We start from the raw sequence: 15,061 nt of genomic DNA, 5'->3' as shown, positions 1-15,061 counted from the left end.
GAACTACAATTAGAACTATGTAAAGTCAATCAAGGGAAAAATGGCAACATGAGCTACTGCAGCTTGTCTCACCACAAGTACAAACACAGCTGCAGAAATAAAAATACATTAGCTGCTGTGATTCTATTGCAGTGTGTACAGCAAACATTGTAAACTCCATCTCCAAGGCACCCAATCCCCACTGAGATAAGAGGTCTGCAAATTCTTTAAAATTAAGGAATCCCTTCTATTTCTTTTTAATTTACCAGTAGCATCTTTCTCTTGATATGCTCTTCTAAGATCTTCTTGGAGCTTTTTTATCTGTTGCTTTTGGTGTTCTGCAACAGCTTTATAATCAGCAAGTCTGTATGGGGCAAGAAGAGAATAACAGAAGTCCTCAGTTTAACAGTTACTACAGCTGCAAAAGACTTAGTTTGATTTCTAACTGAGTCTGCTACAAAACATACCCAAGTTATACACATAAAACTTGGGACAGTTAGATTTCAGGTAAAATGCAGAAAACTAGAAGCTGAACTACAATTACACTGTGTCCCTTCTGAGAAATAAAGTGCTTTCTATTAATGCTTCCACCTCCTCTTTTGTCAGAAGGGTTACTTCATTGATGAGAACTTTTGGTGGGTGTATAGGGAAGGAGTTCAAACGAGGAAGGAATCAACTTGAGATGTGTTAAGGTTTTTTGCTGTCTGGAATCTATGACAATCCTACGACACCTAAAGCTGAATGCTCATGTTCGGGGCAGAGGGGAAGTAGAAGCCGGAACTGCAGTAGCTGGGAAGTGAAACAAAAATTTAACTTACTTCTTATCAAGAGTGTTGAATGTTTTCATTCTTGCCATATCACATTTTACCAGTTGTGTTTTGAGAGAATCAATTTCTTCTTTGTACCCCTCAGTGCCTTTATCTATTTGGGCCTGAAAATAAGAAGTACTGTTGGAAGACAGGCAACGAATTTAAGAGTTGCTTACTCTGTCTTTACAGAGCAAGACTGGGAACAGGAAGCTATTTCTAATTAAGAATGCCCATGTTGTCAAGTACACTCTACTATTAATTGTATCCCAATTCTGGTGTATCCAGTGTACACGATTGGTGTACGCAATCATACTTGTTTATAGATACAACAATATTTTGAACTAGTAAGAAAATACATAGAAAAAAACCAGCTCATGCTTCACTCAAAACTAAGGTCTTTTTAGAAAGTTTCAGAAATGGATCATGCACAAGCGATCAATTTAGCTTCTAATCCCATAACACAGGTGCTACATTAGTCAAACTGGAAACTGCACTTAAAGCAGGCAACTAGAGCTTTACTCTAAGAATACCATACAGAACAGTACATTTTTAGAGATCCAGGTTCTCTCTGAAATCGGAGGGAAATGAGAATGCTCATACCTGAAGACTCTGATTCACTGTTAAGGTAGTTCTGAGCTGCTTCTCTGTCTCATCTAGTTTGGCTTGCAGTTGGGTGAGCTCACTCACTGACACTCTTCTTGTTATCTGTTCTTCTAACTCATTTATCCTGTCATTTTTCTTTTCAACATCTTTTGCTACTTCATTTATTTCATTTTCCAACTTCTGAATTTTGACTTCCATAGCCTATGGAATATATACCACACCGTTATAAGTAGTCATGCCAAGGGATAACAGTAACAGTACATGGCTGCAGCCTGAACAGAAAGAACTCGAATCACACAACCCAACCCAATGCTAGAGGCTCCACAGAAACTCTTGGTGTCTACCTCGCTCCTCTGTGCCACTTCTCAGTGTTTTGGACACTCAAGTCTAAATGAAAGAATGACAAACAGTATAGGACAGTGTCCTCAATTTCTAGGATTAAAGACAATTCTGCTCCAGTTTGACAGTAAATACCACAAAAGGAAGTAGCAAGACTATCACACTTCAAACCAGTGCCTCAAACCAAGTGATCATGTTTTAAATGGATTTCTGACAGCTATCTATGTACAGAAGGCAGGCAATTAACATAATCATATTACAGGCAAGAGCTGAAACTTGCATCTTGCAAATAAAAAAAGTAAGCAGCTGCAAAACTGAAGTACAATCTGGCCCATTACATTGTGGCAGAGATTTACAGTTGCCATCTATATTTCCTGCCTCCCGCCCCCCCCCCTCCCCCCCCAGTGTTCTCTCTCTGAAACCCAGCATCACAGGAGTTTTCCCTAGAAACAGATATTGGTACCTTTTTATCTTGTTCTGCAGCCTTTAGTTTGTTGTGAAGCCTGCAGTTTTCTTCTTCTGAGGCGAGACTGGCAGAGCCATCAGGGGCCAGCTGATCTTTAAGAATCTTCAATTCCTGCAGCAACTTCTCAGTTATCTCTTTTCTCTGTTTTGATTCCACATTGGCGTTTTCACGATAGTTGGCAATGCTGGCATCCAGCTCTAAAGAAAGCTGATAGAGTGTCTGAAAATAAGTAATATAGAGAAGTTTTAAATCATTTTTGAATCAACTAGAAATAAGGTCAATGAAGAAACAGGGAGTATCTTTAACTGTTTCATTTTAGAGTCTTGTTTCTGTGTCCCACTTGAACATACTTGCTATGAGAAGTGGAATCCCTCCCAAGAGACAAGTTCAGTTTCCAAGAGAGGGGGAGGCAGGAAGTGGCACAAAAAGATGCATCACAATTTACCAGTATTTCTGCATTAATTCAAACCAACATGACCATTGCAGAAGCAAAGGAGATTAGAATGTCTTCTTAAAGGTCATAAAAATCATTAAGATTGGGAAAAAAAACTAAGATTAAGTCCAACTGTCAAACCAACAGCACCATGCCCACTAAACCATATCCTTAAATACTCTGTCTACAAAGTTTTGAACATCTCCAGGGATGGTAACTCCACCTACCTGGGCAGCCTGTTCTAATGCCTGGCTTCTCTTTTTGTAATGGAAATTTTCCTACTATCCAGCCTAAATCTCCCCTGGCACAGTCTGAGGCCATTTCCTCTTGTTCTATCACTAGTTACTTCAAAGAAGAAACCAACCCCCACCTCACTACAACTTTCTTTCAGGTAGTTGTAGAGCATGTCAGTAGAAAATGAGAAGATTTTGCTAGAATGTATTCATGGAGTAAAGGGAGCAAAGCCAGTAGAGAGGAAACATACATCAAGGTAAAAGAAAGCTTCCCTTGCCAGGATATAACATAACAGAATATTTTTGTTTGCTGAACGCTTTTCCCCATATCATATGCCTGTCAGGAAATTCCTCTAAGATGCCTGTCAACATTGTGAAATCCTGAAGAAGTCAAGAGTGGCAACTGACTCTGCGGAAGAGTTTTTAAACTAGGCTAAGCTGAACAGGACTGAACTGAGTCACAACACTGAAGGAGGAAGGCTGATGAGCTTCGACTCCAGACCAGTCCTACTGGAAAGAATAATAGCATGAGCAGACCAGGAACTTCCAGGATACTCTTAACACACACTGTTCCTAACAACTCTGAAAGTAGTGGATTCCCTTCCATAAACTGTTTGGAAAATGTTGAACACACTTCAGACATGAAATCTCCTGAAGCACTTAACCCCGTAAAAGACTCTTCCTATTTTCCAAAGGGGGCAAGCAGTACAAAGAAAAAAACCACACACACACAAAAAAAAAATCAAACCCCAAACACACAAGAGAAATGAAGGTTGAACGAACTTGAAGTGAGAAAAAGCACAATAATGTAAACCACAACTGAATTTTAAGAATAGCTGAAATAGTTTCAGTGAAGGTATTTTGAAGAGAGCAGGTAATCGCTGCTGAGATTTACAGTGACGAGACTATCATGCTGCCAAGTTCTTCAAGCAAAGCTATTCAACAGCTTGGAACCTATCTTCAAGTTTAGTCTGGTAAGAAATGCAAATAAAGAAAAAGCCTCACATGCATGCCTAGCAAATGTTTTTTTTTTCACAAAGGAGGTTTCCAAGTTTGAACACACAAGAAATCTTGAGAAAAATAACTTAAGTATTCTGACATCTTACAGTCAGTTCAGTATGAAAATACAAAGTGCTAATTAATAATCTTTTAATAGCCTTTTATGTGTTTCATTTTCATTCAGGTTAGAGACATTTACAGGCCTCTATAATACAATCCAAATTGAAGACTTAACTTCACCTTTGATTTAGGAGTCCAGACCTTGATGCCTTGCAAAAGCCTTTCATAATCTTTCTGTAACGCTTCTTTAAGTTCCTCTGCATCACACTCAGTTCTTGAAACAGCTTCCCAGAACTGTAGTGTTTCTCTCCTAGAACTTTCTTGCTGATGAAGCTCTGCCTCCATGCAAAGAAGTTCACTTTCCATTTCTGATACATCTTTGAGAAGGCTCTTCAGAAGAGAGAGAATTCAAGTTTAAATACTTTGTAAGCTCCATGTTTTACCCTCTTAGCTACCATTATTTTCAGCAAGTCCATTTTCATATCTGATTAGTGTATAAAAGGAGTGTCACTGTAGTTAAATTATACCTTACTGGGAAAATGAGAAGACAACCTACATTCTTGTGGCAGGTGAGAAGGAGGAAAAAAATATTATGGACCTGAAGTTTCCAAAAGACATCGTGGTATCAGGTAGTACACACTTTATAGGTCAAATGAGTGACAACATTTCAACTGTTTATAACCTTGTAATTTCACTTTGAGCCATCCTATAAAACAGAATCTTCATAGTAGAATTAGAAGCATTAAAAAAACCCAACCCAAACTCCATGCACCTCTTTAGTGAAATCTTAACAGAAAAGCAATGCCACTGTTGCTTTTAGCACAACCCCATCCCTTGAGAAACACCAAGGCTGTGTGAAAATGATTTCAAATACTACCTCTGCATCCAAGTGCAAACTCTGCGGCACTTCACTGCTGTTTAACTCTTCAGAGGATATTTCAGTCTGGTTCATCCAAATCTTCCTGAGATACTGAATCTGAGCTCGTAGCTCATCTTGTTTTCTCTTTTCCTCAAGCAGCTCCATTTCATGTTTGTTAACAGTAGCATAATAGTCCCTTCTCTTTGAGCAAATACGACTGAACAGAAACTGTTGTAGAAGCACAGGATGTATCTGTGAGCATGCTTCAAAACAGTACCCTACATCCAGCTAAAATCCCATACTTTTAATCTGTTCTATTTACTCCTAGCCCATTGGTGTCTGGGACAACTGAGTCAGCTAAGAGTTTGTATGTACTGTACAGGAAGTTCTTCACCATCAGGTTAGTGAGACACTGGAACAGGATGCCCAGGGTGGTGGTAGAAGCTCCATCACTGGAGGTTTTTAAGGCCAGGCTGAATAGGGCTCCGAGCAACCTGATTTAGTATGAAGTGTCCCTGCCCATGGCTGGGGGGTTGGAACGAGATGATCCTTGAGGTCCTTTCCAACCCTGACAATTCTATGATTCTATAGCTATGCTATATAAGACTTTGATCTGGGTCAGTATTTTTAAGTTAAGCTATTTTCTGTGGGCTTCTAAAACAGCCAAAAAACCTAAAGGGCTCAAGACAGCCTTCCAGGAATCTAGTCTTTAAATTTAACAGAGGCTCCTTAGCTTTTCAATCTTAGTTTTGAAAGACGCAGATCTACAGGAACATCACTGCACAGATTTAAAGCTTTATTCCAGTCAAGATCACTACTTAAACTGTAATATAGAAGTTAAAAGGCATCTGGGGGAAAAAAACCCCAAACCTCTCTGAAGTTAGGAAATAAGCATCTCCAGAGTAGTAGTTCAGCTTTGTAGCTAATGGGTATTTATGGATGACAGACTCAAGATCACAGAATGGTTTGGGTTGGAAAAGACCTTTAACGGTCACGTAGTCCAACTCCCCTGCATTAAGCAGGGACATGAGCTAGATCTGATTGAGCTTTGCCTTACCTGACCTTGAATGTTTCCAAAGACAGGGCATCCATCACCTATCTGGGCATCCTTATTGTAAAGATGTTTTATCCTTCCATATAGTCTGAATCTATCCTCTGTTTAAAACCATCACCCCTTATCCTATTGCAGTAAGAGCTGCTAAAAAAGTTTCTCCTTGTCTTTTTTTATAGGCCCCCTTTTAAACAGAAAGCTACAAGGTCTCTCTGGTGCCTTCTGTTCCCCATGCTGAAAAGCCCCAACTCCCCCAGGCTGTCCTCATAGGAGAGGAGAAAGTTTATATACTTGACTCAAACCTCTCCATTCAGACCTGCACCTGCTGCCATCGCCCAGTCTTCCACAACCAAAATCACTTAAAGATTCATTGTAAATAAACATGCCTCCCCCCAACTGTTTACTGTGTTTCTGCATATGGTAACAGGAATTTCACCAGTTGCCTTCCCAAACTGTCCATGATTTTCCCCCTGATAACTGGAACCAGTTTCTCCACTGAACTACAGACTGGGTAAGGTCTGCAAGGCCATGGAATTTATTATACTACTTGTGTAGTCCTGCAGATTAAACATGCATCTCCGAGGCATCTTTCATGTCTCATTCACCCACAATGAAACACATACTTAGGGGTCCATAATTTGATGGACTACAACAATAAAATCCCCCAATTAATATGAACTAGTAGTGCTGTGCAAAACAGCCAATCTACAACCCAGTGTCACTGAATTACATAGTTCCAGGTTTTCAGGACCATAAAGCACTTACTATCAATTTATTTCCCACAAGATATGGATTCACCAAAAAAATAAAATCAAAGCTAGAGTATATAGAACCCCAGCTGTTAATACTGAGATCATTAACCAAACCAAAGCAATTTGAAGTATTTTAAGTTGGTACCTTCAGTTTGTACAATAAACTCTGGAGATGAGCATTTACGTTCTCATTTGCCATTTGAAGTTTTTTGAGTTGGTTACTCTCTTCTGATGAAAGCTGAGGCAGTATTACAGCTATCAGTTCTTTCTGACTCTCCAGGTCACTCTTTAGCTTAAGAGACACTGTAGAGAGGCATTCACACCTTTTCTCCATGGTCAGGAATTTCTCAAGAAGCTCCTACAAGCAGGTGAAAAATTCATCCAGTTATGGTAAGGAAGAGTGACCAGCTATAAACAGAAGCTTAATATCAGCAACCAGACTCCAGGACTGCCCCCTACAGTAGGTATGGTTTTACAACAAGACTTAATAGGACCAAGACTTGAGTTTTGACTTGCCACAGGAATAAAACTAAAACTGTAAGACAGGCACAAAAGCAGAGGATTTCTTATTTTTCCAGAGCATCTCTTTCATGAGATTAGATTTTCCTGATTAGATTGCCTGGATGTAGAGACGCATGGCTCAGGCATGAAACTAAATGGTTGGCTTTCCACAAGCTTGCCAGTTGGGTTCCCAAGTTATCTGCTTGGTCCTTTGTTGAAAGACCAGGATCATGGGAGTGTTCCTAGCGCTCTGCCATAAAATGTGAGACACGATCAAGCAGTGACCAGACTGAGAACGTACAGGCTTGCCGACACTCAGCAACCAGCACCTCAAGCATCATGTGAAACTAGGTTATGTATTTTCAAGTGACCTCCTAGGCATACTACCTCCCATCTTTGATTCTTAGTTGAAAGCAGCAGGATTCACCAGGTTAATGCTTCCCTGTACAGAATAGCATTAGAAGGAACATACAGTAGTATGGTATCTTGTACAGGGGAATGAACAAGATACATGCTAAACCTGCACAAGGAAGCAGCAGACAAGATCAATACATATAACAGAAGCCAGAAGAGAAGAATGGCATTAAGAAGGGGCAGCTGATGCTTAATTCCCTCATGAGCTCTCTACTGCTGATGTAAAATAGGAGGACAGTGTGAATGGAGAAAACTACATAACCCACTTCCACAATTTGGTCCTTCATTACTTTTGATGGTAACTGAAGCAACACTTGGACTTCTCTAGCATGTATAAAATGATGCCCAAGTCTGCTGCAAAGCTATACAGAGTGCAGTACAATGGTACACACTGCAAAGTATTTCACACATGCATAAAACCTGGTTTCTTTGGGCTTTCAGGAGACTTGTAATCCTGATCTGTGGGAGGGTACTCAGGACACTTAATTATCCAAACACTAGGGGAATGACAGGAGCTGCCTATTCTGCTGAAGGAAGCTAATTAATATATTTTAAACCATTTATTTTTGATAGCGAGTAACAGATGTGAGGATCTAGGGAAGATTTTGTGGAAGTCAATGTTGAAGCACTTCTACATTACTGTAGTTATTTTTATTGGGGTGATTGGACAGCAATGACATCAAGTGAAGTCTCAGTAACTGAGGAGTTCAGTTTAACATTCTTGAAGCAAGATATACAGTTGCTGAAGTGCAAAAGCAAATCAACTGATCCCATTGTTTGCAGTCCTAGCACAATATACAGTTTTACAGATCATAGAGCAGGTAGGTTTATACTCAGTGTTAAAGGCTTTACATGCATCCTTAAAGTAAGCAGAGAAATAAGTTTACCTCAGTGTTCAAGGTTTTCTCTTTCAGGCTGTCAGTCACCTGCTCTGCATTATCCAGTGAGTTCACCTGAATGGACACATGACTCAGGTTTCTCTGCTTCAGTGGGTCAAGAGGACCTTCCAGTTTTGAATGTATTTCACACTGAAATAGAAGCATATAGATATAAATACTAATTGTAGAGGAGAATTTACAAATAAGTTAGGTATGCAACTTGCAATACCAACCATCTCAGATCTTTTTTGTAACTCTGTCTTGAGCTGGTCCCGCTCAGACCTTACATCCTGGAGAAGTTTTTGTAGCTCATCTTTTTCTTGATTAATTGATGAGATTTGTTCTTGAAGTTGGAAGGACTGGCTAGTTTTTTCAGTCAGTAACTGGTCTTTTTCACATGATATGCTATTTAGCGTCTCAGTTAACTGTTGAATCTATAAGTAGTGGAGAAAAAAAAAGCCAAAAATTAGGATTTTGTTCTGGTTTGTGTACTTCCCTATGAAGTACTCAGATCAGTTTGTGTGAAAAACAAGACAGCTTCCAATAACTAAAATTCACACTAAAGAAAAATTTAAACATCTTTATGGTGCTTTAATCACCTGGGAAAAAAAAAAAAAGTAGGAATAACACAACTCAGCACTCCTATAGTCAGCTTTGGTCTTCAAGAAGAAGCAAGAAGGCAATCAACATACACCCACATCACAAAAGAAATGAAAATAGAAGACTAACATAAGAGAGGGGCAATAAAACAGCCTTTATACTGCTATATTTGCTAGAGCAAATAAGACATTTGCTAATTTAAGCCAATCTTTAATTATATTCTTTGATCTACAGACAGTTTGACAAGTGAAATGCGAGAGAAGTGACAAAAGACTGAATTGGCAGCAGCCAAGTGATAAGCTGAAAGTATGCAAAGCACCAAAGATTCCAAACCCACTTAGGTTCTGTCTCAGTGTCTCACAGTGCCTTTTAAAGGCTAAACAAATACATGCACAATTAGTGACTATTACACTAAGCCTGCACTTGGATAGTTGGTGTCCATTCTCATGGAATGACCAAAAGCAGACAATGCCATTTCTAAACATCACTAAAGAAACTAATACAAAATGCTTTGTCCATGTTCATGCTTGTTTAGCACCCACAGAAAATAATGGTGTGCTAAGAATAAAAAGAGATCAGGATTTGTCTGTGCAAAAGTTTAGCACAGCAGAAACAGAGCATCAGAAAACTGACCAGGTACTAAAACCAAAACTCTCTACCTTGTTTGTTAGGCTGTCCTTCAAAACATCTGACTGCCTCTGAACCTTTGACAAACATTCTTCCCTTTCTTCAGCTTTGATCTTCTCTTCCCTGAGGAGCTCTTGTTGCTGTTTCAATTTCTTCTCAGTTTCAAGAATCTGGAGTAGAAGTTGATTTCATTGATTTTATACATGTGAATCTGTTACACACCAGGCCATACAGACAGTGCGTCACAGAAGTAAAAATATTTGTCATGAAAGAGTGCACCTTCAGTCTGTGTACAGGAAATGTCAAGTTCTGTGTCTTTGAAACTTTCCTGTTTCCCTAAGCAAAGCCTGTCAACCTGTACACCAAGAAATCCTTTGAGAATTAGACAAAGTGTGCTACAAACATATTTGGACATACTTTCAGCAATTCCTGTTTACAGATGATTAACACAAAGCAGAGAGACGATTTGGGTAGAATTCACATCACCATCTAGAAATTACTTAACAGGTTTATGACTTGGACTCTTGTCAGTACTGTTAAGTGATCTGATAATTCTTTACAGAACCATAGAATTTGTCAGGGTTGGAAAGGACCTCAAGGACCATCTAGTTCCAACCCCTTGCCATGAGCAGGGACACTTCACTCTAGACGAGGTTGCTCAGAGCCCCATCCAGTTTGGCCTTATAGAACTATCATTCCTTTCACTGAGCCTCTGAATTCCCTGTGAAGTTGAATTTTAGCAGCAAGACAAATGAATACTCACAGGTGAATCAGAGGATACTAGTCAAGAGAGTAAAAGATTCTCTCCCCACCATAGACTTCAACTACATGTTTTGAAGTGATTACTCTGAGCAAGAAGTGCTGCTCAGTAGATACCATCCAGCTCACTAGTTTTCACTCTTGTGAAGCTATGCCTAATCCAGAAGGGGAAGAAGCCTGTGAGAACTTGTCACCTTGAGTTTCAAAACTTTGGAGCTCAACAGCAAAACACTTTTAATGAATTTGAAATTTTATCTATTCAGTATAACAAAGCCTGTGTTTTCTGGTTCCTCATTTACTTCCAGGTCAAGCAGCCTCAAGTAACATTTTAAAAACAATTTACATAAATCTTATGGAATGTTATTGAAAGATGAAGTCAAACATACCAATATTATTCAAGTCTGGGTATAACACATCAATACTTGCAAGATTTTTGTTTCTACTACAGCTTCAATAATTTATGATCTTCCTCTACCAAGAGCTTATATTTAATCAGAGATAAAGCACCTTATCAACACTCTCTTGTAAGTTTATCTCCAGTTTGTTCTTCTCCACCTGAACGCCTTCCAGCATTTCCTGGAGCTTCTCTCTCTCCTGTGCTAGCAAGTCACACTGTTCTTCCAGCTGTGAGAGTTTACTGCTTTCACTCTCAGTCTTTTCTTTCAGTTCAAGCAACTGGTGCTTTTCTGTAGTTGCCAAACACAAATCCTCATTCAGCTTGGCAACCTATTGGAAAAAGTTTTGGTTTAAAAAGTATAAACAACAACTAGTAGAAAAAACTGTTACTAAATTGCATTACCATGAGATCATCTATTGGATCAATAAACCAGCACAAATGATTAAATGCCTGTTACTCCAGTAATTTAGAGGATACATAGAATACATAGAATAAACCAGGTTGGAAGAGACCTTCAAGATCATCGCGTCCAACCCATCAACCAATCCAACACCGCCCAAGCAACTAACCCACAGCACCAAGTACCCCGTCAAGTCTTCTCCTAAAAACCTCCAGTGATGGCGACTCCACCACCTCCCCAGGCAGCCCATTCCAATGGGCAATCACTCTTTCTGTATAGAACTTTTTTCTAACATCCAGCCTGAATCTCCCCTGGCGCAGCCTGAGACTGTGTCCTCTTGTTCTGGTACTGCTTGCCTGGGAGAAGAGACCAACATCCATCTGTCTACAACCTCCCTTCAGGTAGTTGTAGAGAGCAATAAGATCACCCCTGAGTCTCCTCCAGGCTAAGCAACCCCAGCTCCCTCAGCCTCTCCTCGTAGGGCTTATGTTCCAAACCCCTCACCAACTTCATTGCTCTTCTCTGGACTCATTCCAGCAAGTCAACATCCTTCCTAAACTGAGGGGCCCAAAACTGGACACAGTACTCGAGGTGCGGCCTAACCAGTGCAGTGTACAGGGGCAGAATGACCTCCCTGCTCCTGCTGGCCACACTGTTCCTGATGCAGGCCAGAATGCCATTGGCCCTCTTAGCTGCCTGGGCACACTGCAGGCTCATGTTCAGTCTACCGTCAACCAGCACCCCCAGGTCCCTCTCAGCCTGACTGCTCTCCAGCCAAGGATGTCTTAAAGGACTGACTTTGAAGTGTTTATTACTGTACTTGCCTTTTCTTTCAGTTCGTTTATTACTTCATTTAGTTCATCTTGAGTGTTCTGAAAGCTCTCTTCTCTATTTGCTAGCATATTCTTCAGCATATCAGCTTGCTCTCTCTGATGCATTAGTTCTCCCCGTAGGTCTTCCATTTCTGCCAGCACTTTTAAGGACTGCAGAACAAGATATTACATGGATGTTCACCCGGTATGACTAAGGTTTGCTTATTAAGAATAAGTATTTGAATTTCTAGAAGGCAAAGTATTTTACTTTAGAAAATCCCCTCAGCTGCAGTTGTCCCATGCTTAGTTTAAGAACTTCAAGGGAAGACAGTATTTAGAAACAGCATTTATCAGTTTTGTTTGTTTGAAATAGGCAGAAGTAGAGAAGAAGGGAAAAAGCGTTGGGAGGAAAATTATGTAGATGACAAACCCAAAAAATCCCCAACAGAACACCCCACCATAAAAAATATACTTACTCCTATGGCAGCTGCCACTAGTTACATAAACAAGTTGTCCAATTTAGTAGCAAGACACAAATGTGAAATTAAAGATTTGCTAATCCTACTTTGTCACTTTTAGCTTATGAATTAGTTGGTCTATACATTAAGACAGTGGTGATTGGACTTGAAGTTTACTAATTTACATTTCTTAAAATCATATGCTGAGCTTCTGGTGGGGAAGAAAAGTTTACCAGGCTTTAACTTCAGATTTAACAGCTTGATTTTTAGTTAATTAGGCAACAGAAAAAACTTCTTCTGAAGTAGTGTGTCCTTATAAGTACACTTATTGAATTCACTAATCTGTCAGGAAGTAAAACAGGAAAGAAAGAGTGGCTAATCAGTTTCTTTTCTGCTTTCTCTTCAGGGGGAGCTGAGTGGAGGAGAATTAAGCCCTTGCATGTCTGTAAACCTAAATGACCCCTCCTGTTCAGTGCTGAACACAAACCCGCACTACACAGGGAAGATAAACCAGGAACTTGCTAAGTGTTTGTCCAGCAGGTGGCTAAAGCCAGTGTAGCAGTGACCAAGCACAGGAACCAATGAGCAAGGAAATAGAGAAAGAAAAAAAGAAGCCAATTCCTACAACCAGACTGAATTAGTAAACTAAATTTTTACTTTCCTGTTGCTATGAACAAGTACAGGCAGAGGAAAAGATACTGAATGGCAGATGGCTTCATGACCAAAACAATTCAGTGACACAAGCTGCCTTCAGGACAATGAAGAGATTTTTTCATACATACTCTCTCCTTGCTTTCCTGACAGTCAGCCTCCAACCGACCTCTTTCTGCTCTACAAGTTTCTACTACTTGCTGTAGCTCATCTTTCTCCTGCTTAAGTACAGTGATATTATCAAGCTGCTTAGAGATATGCTCGTTCATTGTTCTTTCCATTTGTTCTTTTTCTGCCAGCAGCTTGCCATATTCAGAAGAGACACGAGTCAGGTTTTCAGTTACTTCAGTGAACTGAAAGAACAAAGGAGGACAGTATTAAATATTTCTAAATCATGGGCAAAAAACATGGCAGAAACCATGGTTAGTTTGGAAAAAACACCAGTAGCATCCTAATGTATTGTTGTCCAAATAATCAAGTTCTCATTTAAAAAGTGTATTAGATATTTCGAGCATTATCTGTACATATAGGTTGTTATTACTGGATTATTTTACAGAAGACATTTCCATCAGCTTACTGCTAAAGATGTAACACTTGATGAATAGTCAAATTTCAGTGCTTCCATCTCATTGGCAGACAGAAGCAAATCTGCAGACCATTATCATTCCATGAAAAGCACTCCACTGCTGTATACACACAAGATAGATATTAATGCTTGTTAGCATCAAGGCTAAAAGCTACAACAGCTTCAGACATGAATATCAGTAGATAAGGAATTTGCTAGCGCAGCAACTTAAAGCATGAGCTGAACTACCTTTTAGCTGCTCAAGTACCTGCAAAGTTCTGTAGCTAAGAGACATATTAGAACATAGAAAGTTTAAGACCTGGAAAATGCATTGAGGACGAAGAGCAGCACTGATTCCAAATAACATTCCATCATTCAGCACTAAGGCTTCTTTAGTTGTATGTAAGGCTTGTAGGTCAAATAATTTGATCATCTTTTCACTGCATCCATGGATTTTTTTTTGTGGGAAGTAGTACAAGGAAGGAAAGGTAGAAGTCTGAACATTTTGTTGTTACATTTCTGGAACCTTTACAAACTGAAGTTTGCAGTGAACGTGGGCTGCCCATCCTGATAGCATTTCTAGTTTACTCAAAACCACATCTGACCTTCTGCTGCAGTTCCCCAGTTGTATTCTTCAATGACTCTTGTGCTTCCAAGAGCTGATTTTCTTTCTCTGAAATACTTCCTTTCAGTTCCACAATAGCCTCCTGGTGTTGTTTGAGAGAGTTACGAGCACATCTCAACTCTTCCATCATCTCTGAATTCTTTGAGCACAACATGGTTTAAATATGTTAAAACCCAAGGTACTTCCAAGACTCAAGACAGAAATTTACTAAAGCTATTATCCTAAAGGAATAGGGTCATTTTTCTTACCTTGCTAGTTGTCTCCTGTATTGTTTCTCTTAGTTGGTCTCTCTCATTTTGGAGATTTTCCAGTTGCGTTACAAGATTCTCATCTCCTTTTTCTGTCTGAGTGCTCACTTCTTGACAGTCAGGCAATTCTAGAGTAGGCTCTGTTCTCCCCATTTTTTCAGGTTCTCCTTGGCATTCATTTGCCTTCATTTCAAGCAGCTTCCTTTGTGTCTGGTCCAGCTCTTCTCTCAAAAGGAATAATTCTTGCTCAATAGATTGTTCGTGAATCTGTGATATCTATTTTATACAGAGACAGAAATCAACACAATTTGGGAGTCAGCTTTAATAGAAGCTAAGAATAAGATTAGCTCAATATGCAACTCAAATTTCTTAAAATGAGACAAAAATAAAACTTGACTTCTGAAATGAGTTACCAGAAGCAGAGTTTCACCATCATAGGTTAAGCCTGAGGTTATAAAAGAAAGAATCAGACATGAAACAAGATACCCAAACAACCAAAATACAGAAACCTTTATCCATGTATCTAGTGTCAGCAGTAGACAA

General features: G+C 39.5%; 1 protein-coding gene across 1 annotated transcript in view; it reads right to left on the bottom strand.

The window, feature by feature from the left end:
- The window catches only part of CENPE (centromere protein E), a 39,125-nt gene that overhangs the window by 1,927 nt on the left and 22,137 nt on the right, over window positions 1-15,061 (bottom strand). Inside the window, exons 27-41 of the mRNA XM_054162748.1 lie at window positions 14,519-14,794; window positions 14,251-14,409; window positions 13,212-13,433; window positions 11,984-12,142; window positions 10,870-11,088; window positions 9,636-9,773; window positions 8,610-8,810; window positions 8,386-8,526; window positions 6,729-6,941; window positions 4,799-5,008; window positions 4,102-4,311; window positions 2,194-2,415; window positions 1,389-1,592; window positions 798-910; window positions 246-343 (exon numbers count right to left, since the gene is read on the bottom strand). Of these exons, the coding sequence (XP_054018723.1) occupies window positions 246-343; window positions 798-910; window positions 1,389-1,592; window positions 2,194-2,415; window positions 4,102-4,311; window positions 4,799-5,008; window positions 6,729-6,941; window positions 8,386-8,526; window positions 8,610-8,810; window positions 9,636-9,773; window positions 10,870-11,088; window positions 11,984-12,142; window positions 13,212-13,433; window positions 14,251-14,409; window positions 14,519-14,794 (2,785 nt within the window). The remainder of the gene's footprint in view (window positions 1-245; window positions 344-797; window positions 911-1,388; window positions 1,593-2,193; window positions 2,416-4,101; window positions 4,312-4,798; window positions 5,009-6,728; window positions 6,942-8,385; window positions 8,527-8,609; window positions 8,811-9,635; window positions 9,774-10,869; window positions 11,089-11,983; window positions 12,143-13,211; window positions 13,434-14,250; window positions 14,410-14,518; window positions 14,795-15,061) is intronic.

This window comes from Dryobates pubescens, chromosome 1, assembly GCF_014839835.1.
Source record: "Dryobates pubescens isolate bDryPub1 chromosome 1, bDryPub1.pri, whole genome shotgun sequence".
Lineage (NCBI taxonomy): Eukaryota > Metazoa > Chordata > Aves > Piciformes > Picidae > Dryobates > Dryobates pubescens.
The sequence above is the reverse complement of the archived record's forward strand: the minus strand, read 5'-3'. Positions and strand labels throughout refer to the sequence as shown.